General features: G+C 45.4%; 1 protein-coding gene across 1 annotated transcript in view; it reads right to left on the bottom strand.

Moving 5' to 3' along the window:
• Window positions 1-9,052: 9,052 nt before the first annotated feature.
• LOC142577973 (uncharacterized) overlaps window positions 9,053-24,168 on the bottom strand; it is a 212,361-nt gene continuing 197,245 nt past the window's right edge. The window contains exon 6 of the mRNA XM_075687398.1: window positions 9,053-9,268. Within this exon, the coding sequence (XP_075543513.1) occupies window positions 9,245-9,268 (24 nt within the window). The 3' untranslated portion in view covers window positions 9,053-9,244. The remainder of the gene's footprint in view (window positions 9,269-24,168) is intronic.

Genomic DNA, 24,168 nt, shown 5'->3' with positions numbered 1-24,168 from the left:
AGTTAGTTAATTCGAGTTTAAAAGTGACTAAGGCTATGCGCCGACAGTCACAGGAGAGTACAAATTCCAATGTAAAGGCCGCTAAAGCTGCGCTACCTTAAAGTCAATCTAAATAACCAGTTTCATCTAAAAACTCAAACAAATCTGTGAATGGCACTTGCGGATCACCTCCGAATAATAAGGCAGGGTGTAAAAGTATATGCAAGTAATACAAACTGTTGAAATGTTCCCGCCTCTGTTTTCCACTGTGTGGACTTGACATAATAATGTACGCGGTTACTGTAACTGTAAGCTGTAACTGTTTACTGTAAGCGACTCGCAAGTTGGTGGGTTTTCTTGTCGAAGTAGAAAATTGTGTGTTAGATGAGTGTGCATTTTGAAGTCGACATAAGATCCCCTCATAGAAACATTCTTGGTGACTGCACAATTTCTACTGGCCAAGCAGGGGTTTAGTCACATGTTACTTGTTATTTATACACGAGTTCCATTCTTGTTGCCGTTTTGATGCTAGCGCCTTACAAATCACTCGAAAACTGTCTTTGTATGGAAGTGTTATGTTAGTTATGCTCTTGTGCGCTGCTATGGATGCACTTCTATCTGCTGCTTCATTCCCTGGTATCGCAACACGGCTTGGGACCCAGTAGAATCGCACGGTTCTTCCGTATTTCTTAATTAAGATCATGTCTAACATATCGCCAAGCAGGGGTTCAGATGCGGAGTTTATGTTTAGAGCTCTGAGTGCTCTTAACGAATCGGTATAAATGATAGCATTCTTCTGCTTGTCGGTGGTAATTTTCTTAAGTGCCGTCCATATTGCATAAACTTCGGCGGTAAAGACTGAAACAAGAATATTCATCCCAATGCTATTTTCGCAATTTTCATTACGATCCCGACACCCACGCCCACATGAATACAACAAAAATTAAGCCAAATAGAGCGTTGAACATGCTGAAAGCCTTGTTTCATAAGCACTGGGGTTCCAACTCAACGTGCCTCTCAAATGTTTTCGGTCTGTTGTGCGCAACCTTCTGAACTACGATTGTGCAGTTTATGGCTCAGCCAGATAATCATACATCGGTGGCTCCCTGGGCTGCTGCAGAACTATTGGGGCCTCTGCAGCTGCCATTGGGGCTGTCTTCTCGGTCGTCTCTGGACGATCTTCTTGGTCGTCTTTGGTAGAAATCGCTGTTCAGGGTGCAGCAGCTGTAGCCGGCGGCTAGCTCGATGTTCAGGGACGACTTTGGTGTTGTCTTTGCGGTCCGGGCTTGGATTACGGCTCGTCGGGGGCGTCCGGTACATGAACGTACCGGACACCCCCGTACCCAGCACCTCCACAATATGTCACGTAGTAGTGAAGGTGAAGAAGGATTAACGAAACGTTTTATTGGGCGAAATTGTGCCCTCAAAAGCAGGATACACTCAAAGAACAACGATAGTGGGGAACACACTCGGCGATCGTCGTAAATCCGATCAGCGGGTCAAGCGCGTCGGCTTTTATACATCAGTCGTCGAATGCTTCAGAGTAATCACTGGGACCTGCATGTCTTCCAAAAAGTTCTACCCTATTCGCGACGCGCATACATGCAATCGGATTACACAATGTTCGGTGACAGACATCGGATGGAAACATCGATAACATTCCAGAAACTTCCGATACGTGCAGGCGCGTCCTGCGCTGTGCGATAACATTTGTTAGGCGGTGAAACGTGGTCGCCCGATAAAGATAGGCAAGTACATGTGTCAATATGACCAACATGTCTAACGACGGCTTGTAATGACCCCAATCCATTAGAATGCTTAGTAATGACCAGTAATGACTAAAATGGCTGAAATGACTTGTAATGACTATTAATGACTATGATATGACCATGTCTAATGATTGCTTGTAATGACCACAATTGATTACAAATGACTAGAATAGCTTAGTAGTGAGCAGTAATGACTAAAAGAAAGAAGAGAAAGAGAAGAGGCAAAGAGCAAGAGGTGAATGATAAGAGGAGGAAGAAGAGGCTTTCACCGTTCACCTCTTAGAGAGATCTTAAGAGACCCTGTGATTCTTTTTCCAGAAGATATTCCTAACTTGCAATGCGTTTTGGATGTGACAGAATAAATCATACTTCAAATCAAACAGTCCGCTTGATATTCTGGTAGCACAAGGGAAAACAGACTCCGCCAAAAAAAAAATAACTACGGCAGAACTCATCTCACGATGACTGTCAGCAGTAGCGCGCATAGCATTCAGCCATACGGCGAGTCCCAGGTGGCTGTCCGAGACTTTCAAAGAATTCACTTTTGTTTTTACTAGTCTGAATACTGTTTATTCAAGGCGAACGAAATGCCTTAAACAGAGCTATAAAAATGCCTTAACCGGATGGCATAAGAACTCTCATTTTTGAATCAAATAAACCAGCATGAGAAGGGCTCTTCTGACTGACGTGAAACTATTTCTTTGTAGTCAGTCAGCCCAGCTAACTTCCTTCTCTTTTGCTCGAAGTCCTTCACTTGACTGGCAGTAATTTTTACTCTAAAATTGAGCCTTGGAATTTAAATTACCATAAGTTTATTTAGAAGTTTAGAAGACCAAGTGTAGATGGCGACGCCGTATGGTCGTCAGAATTTGTGACTGATATGCAAGCGCAGTTACAGGTGAGCTTGCAATGTCATAAAGAGCTCCACAACGTTTCACGTGAAACGTACAGCTCATGTTGCCCACCGTACTCTGAGATAAACATGCACGACCTCCCGCTCTCCCTGCCACATCGTCATTGACGTAACATGTGTTTATTTCCACTGTGTTCCTTTAATCGTGAAACGTGATCATTTTCTGTCTACGTTTCACTTAATAATCGTTTGCGATAAGCCACTTCGTCATCAAGGCAACAGGCGCCATTAATTGCAGTGAAATAATGTTACCCAGAGATGCCCGCACTAATCCTTCAATGTGTACATTGTGTACACACCTCAGCTCCTGCAAAAGCACCCCGCAGGGGCGTCTGCGTCAGCAGGCGTTTGGTGTGTTGCGACACCACGTACCCGAGCACACGAGGGTTGGACCCTCCCGCGTGTAGCCGTGCGCGGCTTAGCCGTGTCTGGGGAAAGGGGGATCCTGGGGGTTGAGCCGATGCTGGGTGTCTGGACCTTTAAGGCCCCCCGGCGGACGCAACACACCCCTTTGGCCTCTGCTTCACATAGACGGCCCCCCCGGACTGACCCACCCGGGGGAAATCGGTAGTTGCCTTTTCCTGTCTCTCTCTCCCTCCAGCCTTCGTCTTTCTCTCACTTTTCATCTTTCCTGTCTTCTCCTTCCTTCCGCTTACTTCCATAGTTTCCAGGCAGCAAGGGCTAACCTTGTGTGATTAACCAACCTAGGTTATTTCATATTTGGTTATAGTGATGACGTACAGCTGGCGTTTACAGGACCTGTTCTTACAGTCTCTGTAGCGTCCCCTTGTAGGACTCCATGGTGGGTGGCTGGCGTTATTGCCGAAAATTCAATTCCTTTATGGCAACATCCTTCCCTCCACTTCCTGATCGCCCTCAGAAAAGAGGGCGCACCGATGATTTATTCCAGTTTTTTGGTCGACAAAAAGAATCCTTCCCTCGTTTTCACGTGATCCACTCTGAAAAACCAGCTAAACAAGTGCGAACAATCTCCCCGTTCCTTGTATCTAAGTCTCTTACCGAAGTTTTTGGTCCAGGATATAAGGTGTCGAGGATGGCTAGCGGAGACCTCCTCCTGGAGCTCCGCGATCAGAAGCAATTTGAAAAACTGCCTCAGCTAGTATCATTTGGGGAGACCCAAGTAGTAGTAACCCCGCACCGCACGATGAATACTTCCCGCGGCGTTGTCTCGGACGATGATTTGCTGGAGCTCTCTGAGGCTGAGCTCTTGGAGGGCTTCAGCGAACAGAATGTCATAAATGTCAAAAGGATCAAGATAAGGCGAGACGGTAAAGAAATTCCGACCAAACACCTAATACTCACCTTCAATTCAAGTGTCCTGCCCGAGTCAATCGAGGCCGGGTACATCAAGCTTCGTGTACGCCCGTATGTGCCAAATCCCTTGAGATGTTTCAAATGCCAACGTTTTGGCCACAGCTCGCAGAGCTGCCGAGGCCGCCAAACATGCGCCAAATGCAGTGCCCTTGAACACGCAACTGAAGAATGTAAGAACTCTCTACACTGTGTAAACTGTGATGGGGATCACGCCGCGTACTCACGGTCGTGCCCATCCTGGAAGAAAGAAAAAGAAATCGTAACGATCAAAGTGAAAGAAAATATCACATTTAAGGAGGCACGCAGGCGGGTTGCATACCTGCCAAAGAAAAGCTTTGCCGAAGTGGCGCGTCAGGGGGCAGCGTCACAACGGCCTCCGGCGGCTGTCCGACCCACAAGCAGTGAGTCGGCAGTCACGCCATCTGCCCCCGCGACGGTTGCAGCTAGCGCTGCTCCGTCAAACGAGGAGAAGGAACCATCGACCCCGAAGGAGGGCGCAGCCGAGGCTGCCTCAACTTCCGAGGTTCCTTCATGCGCTGGCAACGGCCGGCGTAGCCAAGTCCCTCTGGGAGCCCCATCGACCTCCGGGCTGGTGGGCGCAGGGGTCTTGCCCTCCAAGGCGGGACTCCCTCTGAAATCTTCCCGCTCGCAAGAGCACGTGTCCGGCGCCTCACAAGAGGCAATGGACACTACACCCATCCTCAAGGCGCACCAAGCGCCTAAGGAGCGGCGAGGCTCCCTCGAACGCTCCAGAAAGAACAAAACCCCTATTACAGGGCCTCGAAAGGGTTCTGTAATCTAAGGCATCCCGTCCGTTTCCGGAAACACAGCACCAATTTATTTTAAATATGGATACACAAATCATTCAATGGAACATTAGAGGTCTCCTTACAAACCTTGATGATTTGCAAGAACTCATCCACAAACATAATCCAAAAGTGCTGTGTTTACAGGAAACACATTTAAAACCCAGACACGCAAACTTTCTCCGTACGTATGTTACGTTTCGTAAAGATCGCGATGATGCTATCGCATCATCGGGTGGTGTTGCGATTCTCACACATAAAAGTATAGCATGTCAACCTTTACAGCTTCGAACGCCCCTTGAAGCAGTGGCGGTGCGAGTTGTTCTGCTAAACAAACTCATCACTATTTGCTCGCTTTATATACCCCCACATTACAAATTAACTAAACATGAATTTCAGTCCTTTATAGATGAACTGCCAGAACCCTATGTTGTTCTTGGCGACTTCAATGCGCACAGCTCCCTGTGGGGCGACTCTCGTATAGATGCGCGAGGTCGTCTTGTTGAACAGTTCCTCTTCTCTTCTGGTGCATGCCTGCTGAATAAGAAGGCACCCACATATTATTCTCTCGCCAACAGAACATTTTCATCAATTGACCTCAGCCTAGTTTCCACGTGTATACTGCCTGAACTCGAATGGGAAGTTATGAACATTCCTTACGGGAGCGACCACTTCCCGATACTGATAAGAACATCTAAAGAAAACGAATGTCCTCCACAAGCTCCTAGGTGGAAGATAGACACAGCCGACTGGGAGAAATTTCGAACTCTCACTAACATCTCATGGGCCGACATGTCTTCTCTAGAAATTGATGCTGCTGTAGAGTATCTTACATCATTCATGATGGATGCCGCATCAAAATGCATATCCGAAGCGAGTGGTCTGGCATGCAAACGACGTGTACCGTGGTGGAACAGCGAATGTCGGACCGCCCGTAAGAATCAGAACAAGGCGTGGGGGTTGCTGCGAGCTTCTCCCACCGCTGAGAATCTTGTCAACTTTAAAAAAATAAAATCCCAAGGTAGGAGAACCCGCCGACAGGCCAGAAGAGAGAGCTGGCACAGGTTTTTATCGAGTATTAACTCGTTTAGGGATGAGGCCAAAGCCTGGAACAGAGTTAATAGGATTAGAGCGCGGCAAACACATTCACTCCCCCTGGTGAACACACAGGGCGATACACTGCAAGACCAGGCAGACTCACTTGGGGAATATTTTGAGAGCGTGTCAAGTCCAACAAATTATACACAGTCCTTCCTCAAATACAAAGAAACAGAAGAACGTAAGCCATTAAGAAGAAAAGGTCGAGAGAATGAGCCTTACAACCGTCCTTTTTGCATTGCTGAATTAAGAGCTGCCTTGAGCGTATGCAACAGCTCCGCACCAGGATCTGATAGAATCATGTATGAAATGCTCAAAAACTTACATAATGACACGCAGGTTACACTACTCACACTTTTCAACACCATTTGGGATGCAGGGTACCTTCCAACCGCATGGAAGGAAGCCATTGTGGTCCCTGTTTTGAAACAAGGCAAGGACCCTTCCTCAGTGGCAAGTTACCGCCCGATAGCCCTCACAAGTTGCATCTGTAAGGTGTTTGAAAAAATGATTAATCGGCGACTCATCCATTTCCTTGAACTGAGCAAAATCCTTGATCCCTATCAGTGCGGCTTCCGAGAAGGGCGCTCCACAACTGACCATCTTGTACGTGTAGAAGCAAATATCCGGGACGCATTTGTACACAAACAATTCTTCTTATCCATATTCCTCGATATGGAGAAGGCGTACGATACGACGTGGCGTTACGGAATCCTAAGAGACTTGTTAGAAATGGGTATCCATGGAAATATGCTTAACCTAATAGAAAGCTATCTGTCCAGTCGTACCTTCCGGGTAAAAGTAGGAAATGTACTTTCGCGTCCTTTTACGCAAGAAACTGGTGTACCGCAAGGAGGCGTGCTCAGCTGCACACTCTTCATCGTGAAGATGAACACGCTTCGCGCTTCATTACCACCGGCAATCTTTTATTCTGTCTACGTGGACGACATACAAATAGCTTTCAAATCCTGTAACCTCGCAGTGTGCGAGAGACAGGTACAGCACGGCCTGAACAAAGTCTCAATGTGGGCAGACAAGAATGGATTTAAGATCAATCCTAACAAAAGCTCTTGTGTTCTTTTTACAAGAAAGAGAGGCCTGGTTCCGGATCCTTCCTTAGAACTGTGTGGACAACGAATACCTATCAGCAAACAGCACAAATTCTTAGGTATCATACTTGACTACAGACTCACTTTCATTCCACACATTAAATATCTGAAAGAAAAATGTCTAAAAACAATGAACCTAATGAAACTCCTATCCCAGACTACATGGGGTAGTGATAGGAAGTGCTTAATGAACCTATACAAGAGCCTAATTCGGTCTCGATTGGATTATGGTGCTGTAGTATATAACTCTGCCGCCCCGAGCGCACTAAAGATCCTAGATCCTGTCCACCATCTAGGAATCCGATTGGCCACTGGCGCTTTCAGAACGAGTCCCATACAAAGTCTATATGTAGAATCATATGAATGGTCTCTCCACCTACAGAGATCATACATTAGCTATACATATTTCCTTAAAGTACGCTCTAATCCTGAACATCCATGTTTTGATACCGTTACTGATATGACGTGCGCTACACTTTTCAGCAATCGTCCCTCCATAAGACAGCCTTTCTCGCTGCGTGTGAAGGAGCTTAGCGATGAAATGCATGTCCCACTCATCGAGCATCGCTTAATGCACCTAACCAAGCTCTTACCTCCTTGGGAGTGGCAGGAGATACAATGTGACATATCCTTTATGAAAGTTACAAAGCACGCTCCTGAGGCCGAAATCCGAATGCATTTCCTAGAACTCCAGCACAAGCACTCCTGTGCAGAGTTCTACACAGACGCTTCGAAGTCAAATGCCGGGGTATCCTATGCAGCCGTCGGCCCATCCTTCTCGGAATCCGACGTACTGCATCCGGAAACAAGCATATTTACGGCTGAGGCCTACGCATTACTCTCTGCTGTGAAGTATATAAGAAAATCAAAACTTCCAAAAGCAGCGATCTATACAGACTCCCTAAGCGTCGTGAAGGCCTTGATGTCAGTCTATACACACAAAAATCCTGTACTTTGTGAACTCTACACCGTCTTGTCTAAAGCGTACATATCTAACCAGCGTATCATTATATGCTGGGTGCCTGGCCACAGGAGCATTGAGGGTAACGTTCTGGCGGACGAGATGGCCACGTCAATCGCATCGCAAACTGTTAACCCTACCGCTGCGGTGCCTGTCACAGATCTGAGACATTTCTTGCGAAGGAGATTGCGGGACCACTGGCAACGCATGTGGGACGCGGAAACGAATAATAAGCTCCACCTGATAAAACCACAGTTAGGATTCTGGCCCTCTACTACAAAATCGCGCCGAACAGATGTCCTATTCTGTCGGCTCAGAATAGGACACACGTTTGGCACCCATAATTTTCTACTAACCGGAAGTGAGCCTCCAACCTGTCGTAGATGCGGAGAGAGGCTGACCGTGCTCCACGTCCTCCTGGAGTGTCGGGAAGCCGAATCTGAAAGAATGAAACATTTTTCCTTAGCTTACAGACAGCACATCCCTCTTCATCCAGTAATGTTCCTCGGCCCAGAACCGCTTTTTAACACAGACACAGTCCTAGGTTTTCTGAGAGATGTGGTCCTACATGTTATTAGCCCCATGCATTCCTAGCGCTTCCTCTCTTTAGAGGATGCCGCTGGGATAGTTGTACGGTATAGCACATGCCTCCAGACCCTTGTGTTTCAAGGGCTCTAAGGAGGCAATAGTGCTCTAGCATTTATTATAATCTGATATATTTTACCTATCGTATCATTCTTTTTATATGCATCTAAATTTTCATAGTACAAGTCATACGTCATCGCCATAATTTTATTACACAGATTTTACGCACTGTAGAGCGTATATTTTAAGGCCCCTTTACAGCCACGTCACACCAATTTCATAGTAATCATAGTTACACTGCACACCCACTACCACAGACATGGCGCTCTTTGGCCATTCCTGGCCCTTGCGCCATAAAACCCCATACATCATCATCATCATCCTGCAAAAGCACAATTAAATTTTCACTCTTTCATGTAGCGAATATAAAATCATCACAATAAAACAGAAGTGTCTTGATAATTATATTTATTAAAGACAATGTAGTATTCCCGAAGTGTTTGGTGCACTAATAAAAGCAGGAGAAAACGCCAGCAATTGTTTGTGCAAACTAGCGATTAAATTGTTTATAAGATTGAGTGCTCAGACAGAGCAGAGAGCAAGGACATGTCGTCATTGAAACAACGGAATATCTTGATTCGGCCCGCCGCTGCTGTCTGGTACTGTTGCGGTTTTCCGAGCTGTAACTGCTAGTAATTTATATACCCCGTCACCTGCAAAAAAGCGTTTTGTGAAATTATTCGTCATTCCTCAAAATCGTAAAGCATTTAAAAAAACATGGCACATGGTTTGGTATACAGTTTGTAAATAGAGAAAAAGTGCCTCAGAAAGGCTAGCCAACGTTTCGATAGGAGGACCTATCTTCGTCAAACGTGGCCTCGTCATCCTCGGAATGTTAGTTTTAAAGGTTAGTGCAGTGACGTCAGGGGCAGGTGTTGTCGGTGGCGGTTGATTATAAAGGGAGAGACTTCAGAGGTAATGAGTCGCCTGACGTCGGTGAGCTTCGTTCCCAAGACGACGGGACAAGAGCGGGAGAGTGGGAAGGCGGGGAGAAAAGAAAAGAAAGAAAAGAAAAACCATGCGACACCAAGACGAAAGAAAATATAAAGAAGTAAGGGGGCATGGGAGGGGTTCGGGGAAGCGAGAGGTTAGGGAGCATTCAGGGGTGTCGTTGGCGACATGTTTTTGTGGCATTAGAAGAGCCGGTCAGGCTGTCAGTGCACGAGTAACACAAAAGACCCCCCCTCCCCGAAAAAATTAGTTGAAAGAGTGACTTGAGTACCATAGCAGCAATGCGTCGAGTAATTTTGAAGTAAAGATGGCGACAAGGAGTCTGCGGTGCAATGTATGGGGTGACTGAAAGGCAGCGGCATGGTCTTTCAAGGGGCATTAGCCCCAGTCGCTCAACGTAGGTGTAGTTACGGCGGCATCCAGAAATTGCGATACTCTGGGTTGAGGCGCCGAAAAAGGCATATTGACGTCTGGGACTTCGGAATCTGTGGGAGAGGGTGTTTCAAAATATACATAAAAAGGGGAAAAGAGGGAGGGGGAAGTGAAACCGGAATAACAAATGTGAGGGTGACGTGCGCAGAAGCGGGCGGGGGCAAGTGTACATGGGAAAATGGGGTTCGTACAGTTTATATAAACGTAAAAACCTGGAAGAGTATAATAAATTGAGTAGTAGGCAGGAAAAAAATTTCGAAATGGAAGAGTAAGTAGGTGAGGTTAAAGATTAAGGTTAGCTGGCGGCATAATGTGTTTTGTGTCTTGGTTGATGACATGAGAATTTCAGATTTAGGTTGCTGCTTTTAACGATTCTAAGTTGCCACGTGCCAAATTAATTCCCTTGGGGGGGGTAGGTGATTAAACTTGTGTATTAGGTATGATTCTGTATATTTCCTTTCGGGAGATGAACAGAAATTTGTTTGCAGTATATAGAGCCTTGTTTTGTCAAATACATGACCATGTTCATTAAAGTGGCTGGATACTGCTTTACGTAAATTGTGTTTTGTGTCCTTGCGGGGACCGTTCAGTCTTGTATGAATTTGTTGTCCAGTCTCACCTATGTATTGTTTGCTACAAGCGGCACATACTAGACAGTAGACTACGTTGCTTGATGTGCAGGTGAAAGCCGAAGTTACCTTGTGTGCGTAATTCGACGCTGTACTGTTTACTGTAGTAGTATATTGAATATGTTTGCATGAAGAGCACCTGGGCGGTCACAGGGACCGGTTTCCAACTTCTTCTTTGTCTTTAGTTTGGCATGCACAAGAATAACTTTAAAATTAGTGTTGCGTGTGTAGGCTACTCTGGGCGTGTCGGGAAAAATCCTATTAAGTTTCTCTTTGCTGGTGAGAATTTGGTAGTATTTACTGAGGATGTTATTCACGTTTGGGAGTGCATTTGGGAATTTACTAGTAGGAAGAGGCGTTGTTGTTCTTGTGATCCTCGGGCGGGGCTTGAGAACCTCGGCTTGATCAAGTTTGGTTGCAGCGGTGTAGGCTATTTGAAGCTCACTGTTTGGGTGGGTCCTGTTTGATAGGGTTTCTTTAAGGTGATCGAGTCTATCTGTGTAGCTTTGGTTTTCAACGCAAACGCGACGTAGTGGGGAGGCTTGGCCTTTAAAGATGTCTTGTTTGCAATGTCTGGGATGGTGGCTCGTATATTCTAGGTACTGTTGTTTGTTGAAAGGTTTCCTATACAGCGTTGCCTTTAACCCCCCATTGTCAATGTATATTGTTGTGTCCAGAAAGTTTGTGTGCTCAGTTGAGGATTCTGATGTGGATTTTATTGTTGGGTGAAAAGAGTTTAGAAATCCTACATATTCATCTAGACAGTCTTGACCATGTCTCCATATGAGCAAGTCGTCTATGTATCGTAGGTATGTGTGGGGCTTGTCAGTGCAGCGCGATAGGAAATCTGTTTCTAGAATCCCCATATATACGTTCGCGTAGGTTGGTGCAAAAGGCGTACCCATGCTTGTACCATGTATCTATACGTAGTAACTCTCCTCAAATTCGAAGTAGCTATGCGTTAGACCTAATTCAAGGAGAGACAAGTAGACTTCAGTAGTGTACTTTGAAGACTATTAGCCAATCTCGCGAAATTCCTGAGCATAATTTAGAACGACAAGGGCCCCGCGATTCTGGTAAATATTCGCTGCCTGCTTTAGCGAAAACAATACTGTGCGAACGACGCAACTTCATAGGAATGCTCGGATATAACCGAACACGGCAAACAAAAGGAAATCACGCGCTCAAGGCACTATGCAAGTAAAATATATTCTCAAGTTAGGTGCGCTCGAAATCTACATAATTGCTTCACAAAAACTGTCAATTGTTATGCGACGCTGTAGACAGCACTGTCTCATACAACGAACACAAAAATATTCATATTAATTTTGTTTTTGCAGTTGTTACGTGGTCCCCTCAAATAAAAGCCGTCCATACCTTGTCAGCTCCAAGTTCGCTCAAAATACTAACAAAGCGAGGCGCGTACAGTGTGCACTGCACTTTCCTTTCGAAAACGCCAAGTAAAGACATCAATCATCAGGACTCCTTGCTCATCACAGAACACTGGGAACAGAGCACCGTCACTGCAGCCCTGACATTTTTATCACAGTATTTGAATGTATGTTCGCTGATTGCTACAACATCATCTCTCTGGAGCCCCGCGTACTCTCATCGAATGTGTTACAATGCTGGCCTCAGGGCGCTGAACGGTACAATACGAAAGGAAACAGATCCCACGCACTGTGAGAATTGACGTTATACGAAGCACTTTCCAGGCACCTGACTATATAGTATTGTTTGGGGTCCCACAAATCATTACCAGGTTGACCTATGTATTTGCCAAAATCCAATGTTTGTTTGTCTGATGCTAGTACAGTTAACTAGGATAGACGCTACTGCGTGTGTATGTCAAGATAGCAGCAAGACGATGACGTAGGCAACGTCGATGACGTTGCATGTCGACGAATGGCATAGAGGCGTGAGATGGGCAAGAAATACATAAACTAAACGCTCATTGATGGCAGCGCGTTGCATCACTTGAAGAACACAAGCGGGTGACCTGGCGGCGATGCCGTAGCACAGCCTACAACCCGTATTATTTTATAGCCATTCGCACGAGTGTCGTGTTGCAGCTGCTCGCCTTGTCCGAGCCGTGCGGCCGCTGCCATTTTAAAATTCGATGGAGAATTGTCATACTCGGATTATGTGCACCAGGAAACAGGAAGCCTGGTTTGAAAAGGTGGCCTGGTAACGACGAAAAGGGCCGTCAAAGTTAGGTACGATATTCAGAAGGAACTAGGAGGCGGCGCGTTGGCGCTCGGAAATCAACGCTCGCTTGTAGCTTCCTCTTCAATCGCTCTTATAACCGACGCGACCACCAGCCGGTAGCTGTATGGATGGCGGGAGCTTCTTACGCCTGCCACCTGTCTCGAGCGCAGATGGCACGTGGGAATCAGAAGCGAGAGTCGGATTACGAAGTTCGAATGACGATGCAGTGGCCATCATGGCATCGCGTGATAGTCACAAAAATGATAGAAGGATTGTCAACTACAGACGTATCAGAGTGGGAGAATACCATTCCTTCTGTAAAAATAGCGTGCCACTTCTTCGGTAACTTCTATGGTGAACGCAGTGCAACATTCCTGCATCATGGTAAATCCAAGTTCACATCATCTATGCATAGTTTTGATGAAATATCACAATTTTTACACAATTCTGTTTGCCTAGTAGTTCGCCATTATTAACTTATTCGATTTTCTTTGTTTGCAACCAAACTTACCTTAAATCAGCTACGCTTCAATTATCGGACATGCGCCTGCGCAATCTAAATAAGACCACCAGCATCGTAATAGACGGCATGCCTGCAAAAGCAACCAACCTTGAAATTTGATGCTACCTAATAAAGCAATATTAGTCCCACTTCTTATGGCCAACAGAAACACACCGCTGGATTTCGGTCGCCCCAGGATGTCCGGTTACCTACCATATTGATTTAGCATCACAGGTTGAAGGAAGTTATTTAATCTCTCTGCATAGCAAACGCACGTAACCATGAGTATGTATATGTAATCTAGTAAACACGCTGCGGAATATTAAAATAGGTTCAAGTCCCAGTACCTTCACACGAACGTAAAGTGCACTGCCATACGAATAAGCTGAAGGCACCTTATAACCAAATGGATTTTCCGCGGCCGCATGCGCTCAAAATGCCGACGCAACAGTGCAACAGCACTGTTGCATATGGCAGCGGTGGCGTGAACAGCACGGGCGGGCGGCTCACAGCTTCGTCTTCCCTTCTACTGCAGGATTTCGTCCGTGTGCTTCGCCATCGACCCGGTACAGTGCACCACGCTGAATAAACGTTATCGGGCCGACTTTCCGCACAAGGACCGTCGATTACCTGCGTGAAAGCCCCTCGCCGCTTCCTCTGGACAGCCTGGTGACGTAATCGACATACAGCTACAAATTCAGCAGCCCTGGCCGGCTTCCCTCATATGGCAGCGGTGGCGTGAACAGTACGGGCGGGCGGCTCACAGCTTCGTCTTCCTTTCTACTGCAGGTGGGTGCCTGGCACTTGCGGCTTCTGCAATACATATTGACCCTTGCACGCCACTGCTGCCATTAGGGAGTCAAATCTGTCTGCTAGCTGTTTTTTATCATGTCAAAAGTTAGCAAAGAGTTGAGTGTTGCGCTTGACGACCTGAAAAATGAAATCAAAAATGACCTGAAGCTTTTTCGAGAGTCATTTCAACGTGATGTTCTCAGTGAACTAAGGGAGATTAAGGCGAGCCTGTCTTTTTCAGACCAACAGTTTAATGAAATGACCGTGGACCTCAAGAAGGTGCTGGATGAAAACAAACGTTTACGGGTAGAAAACTAAAGTTTAAACCAACAATGTAATCTCTTGAATGTTCAACCTAACAAAGCCGACGTAAGGATTACGGAGTGCGAACAGTACTCGCGAAACCACAACTTGGAAATAAAAGGAATTCCCATGAACCGCGAAGAAAACCTGCTTGGGTTAATCGGCAAAATCGGCGATAAAATTGAAAAGCCTATCCTACCCACTGATGTAGAAGTGTGTCACAGAGTGTCAGTTCCTGGCGGTTCATTGAACATGAACGCTATTGTACAGTTCGCTCACCGCCAGAAACGCGATGCTGTCCTTGAGAGAGCCAGAAAGAAAAGGATCACATGTAATGACCTCGGTTTCACTGCGTCTACCCCTATCTACATCAATGAGCACTTGTGCGCTGAACGGAAGCGTCTACGTGGGCAGACAATCAGTAAGAAACGGGAGGTCAACTGGAAATTCGTGTGGATGCGCGGTGGCCAAATATTCGCACGCAAAGAAAAAAAAGCAGGCGGCTAAAAGTGATCAGCAGCGCGGACCTCGTTAAAATGATCTAGTATAACTTATCGTTCTGATGAATTGTCATGAACTATTAGCTCCTTCGGTTCTCAAGAAGTTTGCAAATGAGAATACACTAGGAATTTTTCATCTTAATTGTCACTCAATTAACAATAAGTTTGATGATTTACAGTTACTTTTTGATTCTCTGGGTTTATCCTTTGGTGTGCTAATGTTCAGTGAAACGTGGTGTAATGATCAACCTAAATATTTTGTTCTAGATGGTTATACGCACGTTTTCCTTAACGGGTACTGTCGCAAAGGTGGGGGCGTGTCGATGCATATTCATAATGCAATAATTGTTGATCAAAGCAAGCAATTTACGTTGGCAACGGAACATTTTGAGCTATTGGCTGTAGAAAGCCATAGTAGCATTTTCAGTGTGATGTAAGACTAGATGCAATATCTAGATGCAATAGACTAGATGAATCATGCAAGACTAGACACTTATTTTGAAACACTAGAATCTCTTTTCTATTACGCATCTTCTAATGGAAGATTGCTTTATCTGCCGGGTGATGTGAACATAGATATGAAATGTGTACCGAAGCCTGAAAAGGAACTTGTGGCCTTAATTGATGCCTATGGGTTTTGTAACGTTACCGAAGCCCCGACGCGCAGAACGTGCTCCAGGGCAACGTGTATCGACGTTATCATCACAAATGCAGATAAGTCTAACATAGATGCAGGGACAGTCGCCTGTGACATCAGTGATCACCTCCCAATCTTTGCTTTCGTAAACAACGCTAGACCAGATAGCGTTCGTAGACCGCATGATTTTAAGTATCGCCGCACTGATCTGAACACCTTGAAGAACTTTCGGAACGCGATTTCCGCCACTGACAGGGAATACGTCTTATCAATAAATGACCCTGACACAGCTTACGATGCTTTTCTATCCACACTGAAAGCTATTTAAGACACTTCTTTTCCTCTGAGGCACACAATAAAAGGCAAATATAGAAAACTATGGATAACGGCAGAAATAATTCGTCAAATTAAATTAAAAGACAAGTTATTTACGCAGTTCATAAAATCTCGAAACCCTGCAAAATTAGACGCATATAACAAGTACCATAATCAGTTAAACCCAAAACTGAAGAGGGCGAAATTGGAATACCTTAGCAATCTTTTCGACCCTGCTTCGAGAAACAGTGCCCGAGACCAATGGGACCAACTACATCGCTTGCTTAACTTCGGGTTACGCCGTCGTATTGCTTCCATTGAAAAAGAAGGCGAAGTTCTGTGCCCAAAGGAACTTTCCAACCAGTTTAATAGGTTTTTCATTAATACTACAAAATCACTTTGTGTCGCACCAGATGTCCCTGTCGGTTATGCCTGTGCGGCACCAAAGCGTTCACGAAACCTTATTTATGTTTCCAACTATCGAATCAGAAATAATATACGTGTTTTCCAACCTCCGGTCGAGTAAATGCAAGGATAAAGATGGTTTTCAAATCCAACCATTTAAATTTGTAATAGAAATATTAGCGCCGACACTAGTATATATTTATAACCTTTGTTTAGGTACCGGCGTCTTCCCAAAACAAATGCAGATCGCAAAGGTTGTTGCCATGCATAAAAGTGGATCTGTTTCTGACTTTTCCAATTACAGACCAATATCGATTCTTCCCGTACTGTCCGAAACATTAGAAAAAATTATTCATTGCCGGTTGACTATCTTTCTAAGTAAGCATTCTGTTCTTTCTGACTACCAGTTCAGATTTAGAAAACAGAGATCGACTGAGATGGCATTGACAAAACAAAAAGAAATTATAATTTCCGCCTTTGAAGAACAGCTTCTTGTTCTCGGAATATACACAGACTTATCCAAAGCATTTGATCTAATTGACCACTTTCTATAATTCAGAAACTCAGTCACTATGGCATTAGGGGCACCAGTCTTGCTTTAATACAGTCTTACCTAAAGTACCGTAAACAAATGGTGTGTTTAAATGAAACCTCATCAGATGTTGAGCCAATCTTATCTGGTGTACCACAGGGGAGCATTTTAGGGCCTTTGTTGTTTTTAGTGCATATAAATGACATTTTTCATATCCCTTTCCGGTTCATCCCGTTGCTTACGCTGATGATATTACAATGCTTGCCACCGGAAACACACTAGCTGAGTTATCCAACCACGGAAACCAATTTTTGGAACATTTGTGTCACTGGTGTAATAAAAATTGTCTTAAAGTTAATACGAATAAAACAAAGGCTGTTATATATAGAACAAAAAATAAAGTAGTAAGTGGTGATATCGAACTATAGTTAGGTAATGACAAGATTCATATTGTATCCAGTATTGTATCTCTTGGTGTTATATTCTCTGAGACACTCACTTGGGACCTACAAATTGAAAATTTTTGCGCTAAAATGAACAGCCAAATGGCGTGTTTTGTAAACATAGGTTAAACCTTCCCACACAGGTTAACCTCCTTACTTATAATTTGTATATAGCTCCAATGATTACTTATTGCCACAGAGTTTTGGGCACAACGACACAACACAAAAAACAGCGCCTTCTTATCGCACAAAAGCGTGCGATAAGATTGATTGCTAATATACCGTGGAATGCTCACACCAGAGACTATTTCAGGCAGTTCAATATTTTAAGAATAACTACCTTGTTTGTGGTCAAACTGCTTTGCATTTACAAAACTGCTGTAGCAAGGAATAATAACCTTATGCTAACAATGTTTCAGCTGGTACGTTATGAACCTACATATGATGTACGTTCCTTTATATCATGGACCCTACCGTTAAGTCGCACCAAATACCGCACACAATCTTTATCGTACAATCTGCCTAGGCACCCAAATGTTCTCTAACATAATCGTTTTTCTCTTAGGATGCTTTCTGCACAAACTTTCATGCAATTGATAAATCTTTTCGAGCCTTCGAACGAATAGCTCACCTGTGTAACTGTGTGACAATGCATTGTAGGGGACTTGAATGAACTGTATTTATCTGTATTTTGTCTACGTTGGCGTTAGAATTGTGTAATGGGAATTGGCGAAGAAATTGTCTAATTGCGGTAATTGTGAAAAATCGTGACATTGTAACAGATGATGTGTAAAATTACAATTTTTCAATAGATTATGAGTATAGTGATTTTGAATTCTGTTTTTGTGTATACTTTCCAACCTGTCGCATAGCCTTTGTTTTCACCACACTGCTCCTCTGCAGGGCGTAGGGGGTCCTCAAGCTGCATTCGGCAGCTTTTTCCCTTCCGTCCTCTCTCATTTGTGTACTTTGTTTGGAGAGAAATAAAAATATATCTATCTATCTAAATATACAGCTATTAAATCAAGACCTAAGGCACATATTCCTGGAACTAAAATGCATCTCCACTTTCAATGTCTACCAAAAAGTCGTTACCGTTCCAGGAACTCAACCAACAAGCCCAACAAGATTAACAAGGCACCTTCGTCTCTTAACTAGACCATATTTCGCACAAACACGAATATATGCAGATGGTTACAAGGTAGGTGACACAGGATAACAGCAGTCAAGAAAGGTCGGTCTTGCTTCCCCGTCGTATTCGTCAGCATTTACATAATGCTGCTGTATTCAGTATTGCGACATTAACCCCGGGCATGAACATTCACACTCGGCAGATCTGAGGGTCGCATCAGGAGCCTGCTTACACGGTTCTAACGGAACAACGTAGGCGACAGCATTCCTCGAATAGATCGCCCTGTAGGTGTGACCGGGCAATCTCAGAGGCCATGTCGGTGATGCGGCATTAAACGCTATAGTTTCGCTGATATATACGACGGTACTAGACACCGACCAGGGGACCACAACGGAACCAAGAGAGCTGTATACATCACTTTGACGGCGATGAAACTTTTGTGATGCCTGCAATATTGTGAAGTTATTGCGGACGATATGACGCACATTAGCTGCGTATGTGATCCCGTCCGGCGCATACTATGATAGTCAATGTGGGCCGCACACGCAGGCCTGCGAGGGGCGCTGATAAGTATTGGAGCTAATCTCGAAAAATTATATCTAGGGAGATGTAACTGCCACTATTTTAAATTATCCCGCAGGAAGTCGGTGAACTCGCGACATTTGTCCTCTAGATTCTTGAGTCCCCGTAAATAAAAATCTGCTGTTTGCTAAGATAACACCTCGCTTGCAGAATTCCATCATAATCATCACCGTATTTTTTATTACCACAGCAGAACGAAGAACTCTGTCAGTGACCGACAATTACCCCTGGCTTGCGTTAGCTGAGTGCAACATGCGCTTGCAAATTTCCTAATTTCAACACCGCCCTCATAATTTTCTAACGTCCATGAATGCGCTTCCCTACCCTTCGCACTCATTTTCTAACTCTGCTGTTCTTCCGGTTATTTTCCCTAGGCATTACATGAACTACCAAGCTCCAGTTTTTCTCATAATATTGACCACAGTATTGGATTTCCCTGTTTGAGTTCTCATCCACACTGCTCTACTCTTGTTCTTTATCGTTACGCAGCATTCGTTAGTATCAAACATATTCAAATCTTTGTTATTTTCGGGGCCTTTTGAGAGTGTGGAAAAGATTATACTCAGAAGGAGTCAGGTTAGGCGAACACGGTGGACGGGCCATCATTCGAAAGCCTAAAAAGTTCAGTTTTGCCATTGTTTCGCCTGGATTGTGTGACGAGGCATTGTCATGCAACAAAAGGACATTTTTGGTGAGCTTTCCTCGATGTTTTCTTATGTTTGGCACAAAACCGTGAGTAAAGCGCACTAAGATTCTGAAGTGATGGTTTCACCATGTTGGAAGTAGGCCACTAGTAGAACTTACTTTGTATTCGAAAAATACTCTTTACATTGAATGTTGCTCCTACCACTGCACACAAAACATATTTGGCCTGGAAAATAGATGTGCCTCTGTTGCTTAGATTGTTTTTCTGTCACTGCATCATAACAGTTGATTCATGTATATTCACCAGTTACAATTTTTTAGAAAATATTACTCATTTTTCTCAAATGTTCGAAAACAGCCACCAATGTGCCGACATGCTTCCTATTTTCTTAAGTTGTGAAAAGGTGCAAATCCTGTTTGCAGGGTCATTTCCCGTTTCCAAGTTGTCATGGCACCGACTCTCTTCTGTGACGTTCCCAGATATGTAACAATACTTTTGGATAATACTTAGTCGCCTTCCGTGATCATGTAATGGAGGGCTGTTATATCGGACGGCACTACGACAGGAACGCCATCCAATAGCTTTGTCCATTTCTACACTAACATGCGCAGTTTTAAAATTGTGGACCCAACGTTCAGCGGTAACATATGGGGGAGGGGAGCAATTTCGGCAAACGTTTGGGACATTTAATCATGAATCTGCTTCACCCCTTTTTCTTACAGAAACAGAAACTTCATTATAGTTCTATGCTCTTCCAGACTGAAATTTTCTGCAGGCACAAGAATGCTGAGCCTGAAACAGAAAGATAAGCTGCAAACATAGGCAGCTGGTTGTTGTGTCACAGATTGTAGAGAAATAGGCAATTATACTCGGTCTATTGCAGCTCCCTAGATATTTTTTATGTGCGTCGCTCCATATTTATTACCACATCCTCGTAGAAGTTCAAACGGGAGTAGCTTACCCTATGTTACGGCCTCTATCAAAACACTAGGACATGTCGTGGAGAAACTGTAAGTTAGGCACACAATAAAACAGTCTCCATTCATAAGAACTAATTACGGAAGAATTCATCTCAGGATGACTGGCGATGGTAATGCGATTAGCAATTGAGCTACGCGTGGAAGCGCCTTATTTTTTAGGTCACGTTTATTTTACGTCTGTAGTGGTCATCCTTAGAGTCCCGTAGCTTCCGCTGTATGCGATATACTCCGCTGCCACTCCGCTTTGTTATGGCACTCGCTCGCCATTTGATTCCCATTAGCATGGCGGAATAAACACGACTGCACGAAACCGCCGCAGTGAGGTCGATGGAATAAGAAGGGTGGTACGACGGCGACAGCATGACGACAATGGGATTACGATTCCTAAACCATGGCGATTCTATAAGGACAACACCTTGACAACTGGTATGACGACGAGAGGGAACGACGATGGCGGGTCGACGAAGGCATGACAAGAGTGGGATGATGAAGTGCGAATTACGACAATAGAACGACCGCGACGGCATCACACGAATGGCGTGATCACCGTCCTTATGATCACGAATGCTTGAAGACTGTATGCCGACCATAGCATGCCGACAATGAAATGATGAGAGTCGGATGACAAAGCTAAAATGGCGACAATGCAAAGAACAACAGAGCGTCGCGACCTCGAGCACATACCTAGTGGCTTAAGCTATTAAAGAACTTCGGCCAGTGCTCTGGTGTAGAAAGCCAAACGACGACGACATGACGACAATTAGATCACGAAGCCGGAATCGCGACGATGGGAGGATCACGACGGCATCACGACGACATGACAACGAATGCACGGCGACTACTGTGCGACTACGACACAGTGATGGCGATGATATTGACACGTGTACTTATCTTTATCGGGGGACCACGTTTCGCCGCCTAACAAATGTTATCGCACAGCGCGGGACGCGCCTGCACGTATCCGAAGTTTCTGGGAAGTTACCGATGCTTCTACCCTCTGTCTGTTGTCGCGGAACCTTGTGTTATCCGATTTCATCGTGTGACGCGAATGGTGTAGAACTTTGTGGAAGGCACGAGGGTCCCAACGATTAGTCTGGAACATTCGACGACTGCTGTATAAAAGCCGACGCGCTTGACCTGCTGATGAGATTTTCGACGATCGCCAACCATGTTCGCGCTATCGTTGTGCTATAAGTGTGGCCTCTTTTGTGGGCACAGGTTCGCCCAATAAAAGTTAGTTTTGTCGTTCACAGTATTGCTACTGTGTTCTTCAACGTCACCACCACGTGGCAATATGACAACTATATGAGGACACTGGGATCATTACTAGTGTATGACCACAATGGCATAACGATAACCGTATCCCGAAGCCTGTATGGCGATGATGGCGTCAGGACAACGGCATGACGTGAGTCGTATGACGAAACTTGAATGGCGACAATACAACGACAACGACGGCATCACGACCATGAGCCCAGACCTACTAACCCAATGTATTAGGCATCTTCGGCCACTTAGCGTTGAAGGTGTGACGACGACATCGTAAGGAGAGCCAGATCACAAAGGTGAAAGGACAACGGAACGACCAGGATGACTTCGCCACCAGGAGCACGCACCTAGCCGCTCAAGGAGGTAGGCAAGTTGGGCCCCTGTGTTAGCACAGACAGACAGACAGACAGACAGACAGACAGACAGACAGACAGACAGACAGACAGACAGACGGACGGACAGATAGATAGATAGATAGATAGATAGATAGATAGATAGATAGATAGATAGATAGATAGATAGATAGATAGATAGATAGATAGATAGATAGATAGATAGATAGATAGATAGATAGATAGATAGATAGGTTCAAAGTTGCGAAAACAGGCAGAGAGTGCTAATGGCAGTAAAAAAGGCACTGCCTGCTTAAGCAAACAGCGCGAGGCGTCGTACATCACACTCCATGTGGCGAGTGCGACCTCTCTTACATTTGGAACAGGTAAACTTCCCAGAACGGCTGAGTCAGCACAAGATAAAGCGTTCACAGAAACATGGAAAGTCGACAAACAGTGGCCTAGGAAGGTAGACTCAGCATGCAGTTGATGTTTCAAAAAAGGGGCTTGTCTTTGTCAAACCAACAACGAAGACAAGCCCGCTCGTAGCAAAACTCCCTCCAGTCTGAGGCTGGCTTTATTAAAGCTATGTGAGTGAGTGGGTCAAACAATTTTATTTGCTCCACTATAGACGCAAGCAAACTCAATGTCACCTGGCTAGGCCCACTCGGGGACCATCAGTTGAAACCTGACGGCCCTCTCGCGAGCCCTCTGGACTGCCAGGATTTGAGAGGTCTGATCCTGGGCCCTAATTAGCTTCATCATTTCCTCTTGGGTGAAAGGGGGACCGGCAGAGGCGCAGCCTCACAGGAGATGTTCGAAGTCCGCATAATCACCACACAGAGGACAGTCCGGGCTTGGGAACCGTGCGGGGTACATTGTGTGCAGCGCCGCGGGGCTCGGGTAAGTGCTCGTTTGCAGAAGTCTGAGAGTGACTGCCTGGGCCCTGCACACCGAGGAGTGCGGCAAAGGGAGGATTCTTCTTGACAGATAATTATGTTATTCACGTTATCTTGAAACGTTCCGTAAGAAGCGAGAAGCGGGGCGAGGCCACGAGCCGATTACGGATATAGACGAATGGACGGAGACGCTCAGAACTGACGTAGGCGCAGCAACGAGTGACGTTCCGCTCGAGGCGAACCTCGAAATAATTGACAGCAGCCTCTTACACATGTGGGAAGCAAAGCGAGCCCTCCTAAAGAGATGGAAATGCCAAAGACATAATAAGGCGTTGCGCAAACTCATAGCACAATTAGACAGAGGCATCGAAGAACACGCACTCCAGGTATGCAGGGCACAATGGGAAGACACGTGCAACGGCCTCGAGAGGCAGATGATCGGGGCGAGCGCTTGGCGCCTTTTTAGACACCTATTAGATCCGGAGGAGACTCGGGCAGCTCAAGGCCACAAGATTCGTAGACTAGTAAGAGATTATAAAGATGATTACTACCTCGACGCAATACGTGACCGTTACTTTAAGAAGGCCGAAAGCATCCAGCACGCCGAATATGACGGCGTCGCAAAGGAGAAACTGGACGCGGAATTTAGCGAATCGGAAATTCGGATAGTCCTGTTCGAACTAAACACTTGGTCGGCGCGGGGCCCGGACCAGACTACCAAGTCTCTCCGCAACCTAGACGACGAGTCAATCTCCCGACTCGTGGCCTACGTCATTGAGTGCTGGCGAGGGGGTTCCCTTCCCGAAGCGTGGAAACGGGCCCGCGTTATCATGATCAAGCATGTTACGCTCGATAATCTAAGACCGATTTCGCTTACGTCGTGCGTCGGCAAAGTCATAGAACACGCAGTTCTCACCCGCGTGACCGACTTTCTCGAAGGTCATGACGCGTTCGCGCACACCATGCTAGGATTCCGCCGCAACCTCTCCGCACAGGACGTATTGCTTCAGCTTAAACACCAGATCGTAGACGACACTACCAGCTCCACTAAGGCAATTCTAGAC

Source organism: Dermacentor variabilis, chromosome 4 (assembly GCF_050947875.1).
Source record: "Dermacentor variabilis isolate Ectoservices chromosome 4, ASM5094787v1, whole genome shotgun sequence".
NCBI lineage: Eukaryota > Metazoa > Arthropoda > Arachnida > Ixodida > Ixodidae > Dermacentor > Dermacentor variabilis.
Note: the sequence above shows the minus strand (reverse complement) of the source record. Positions and strands in the feature narration are given on the sequence as shown.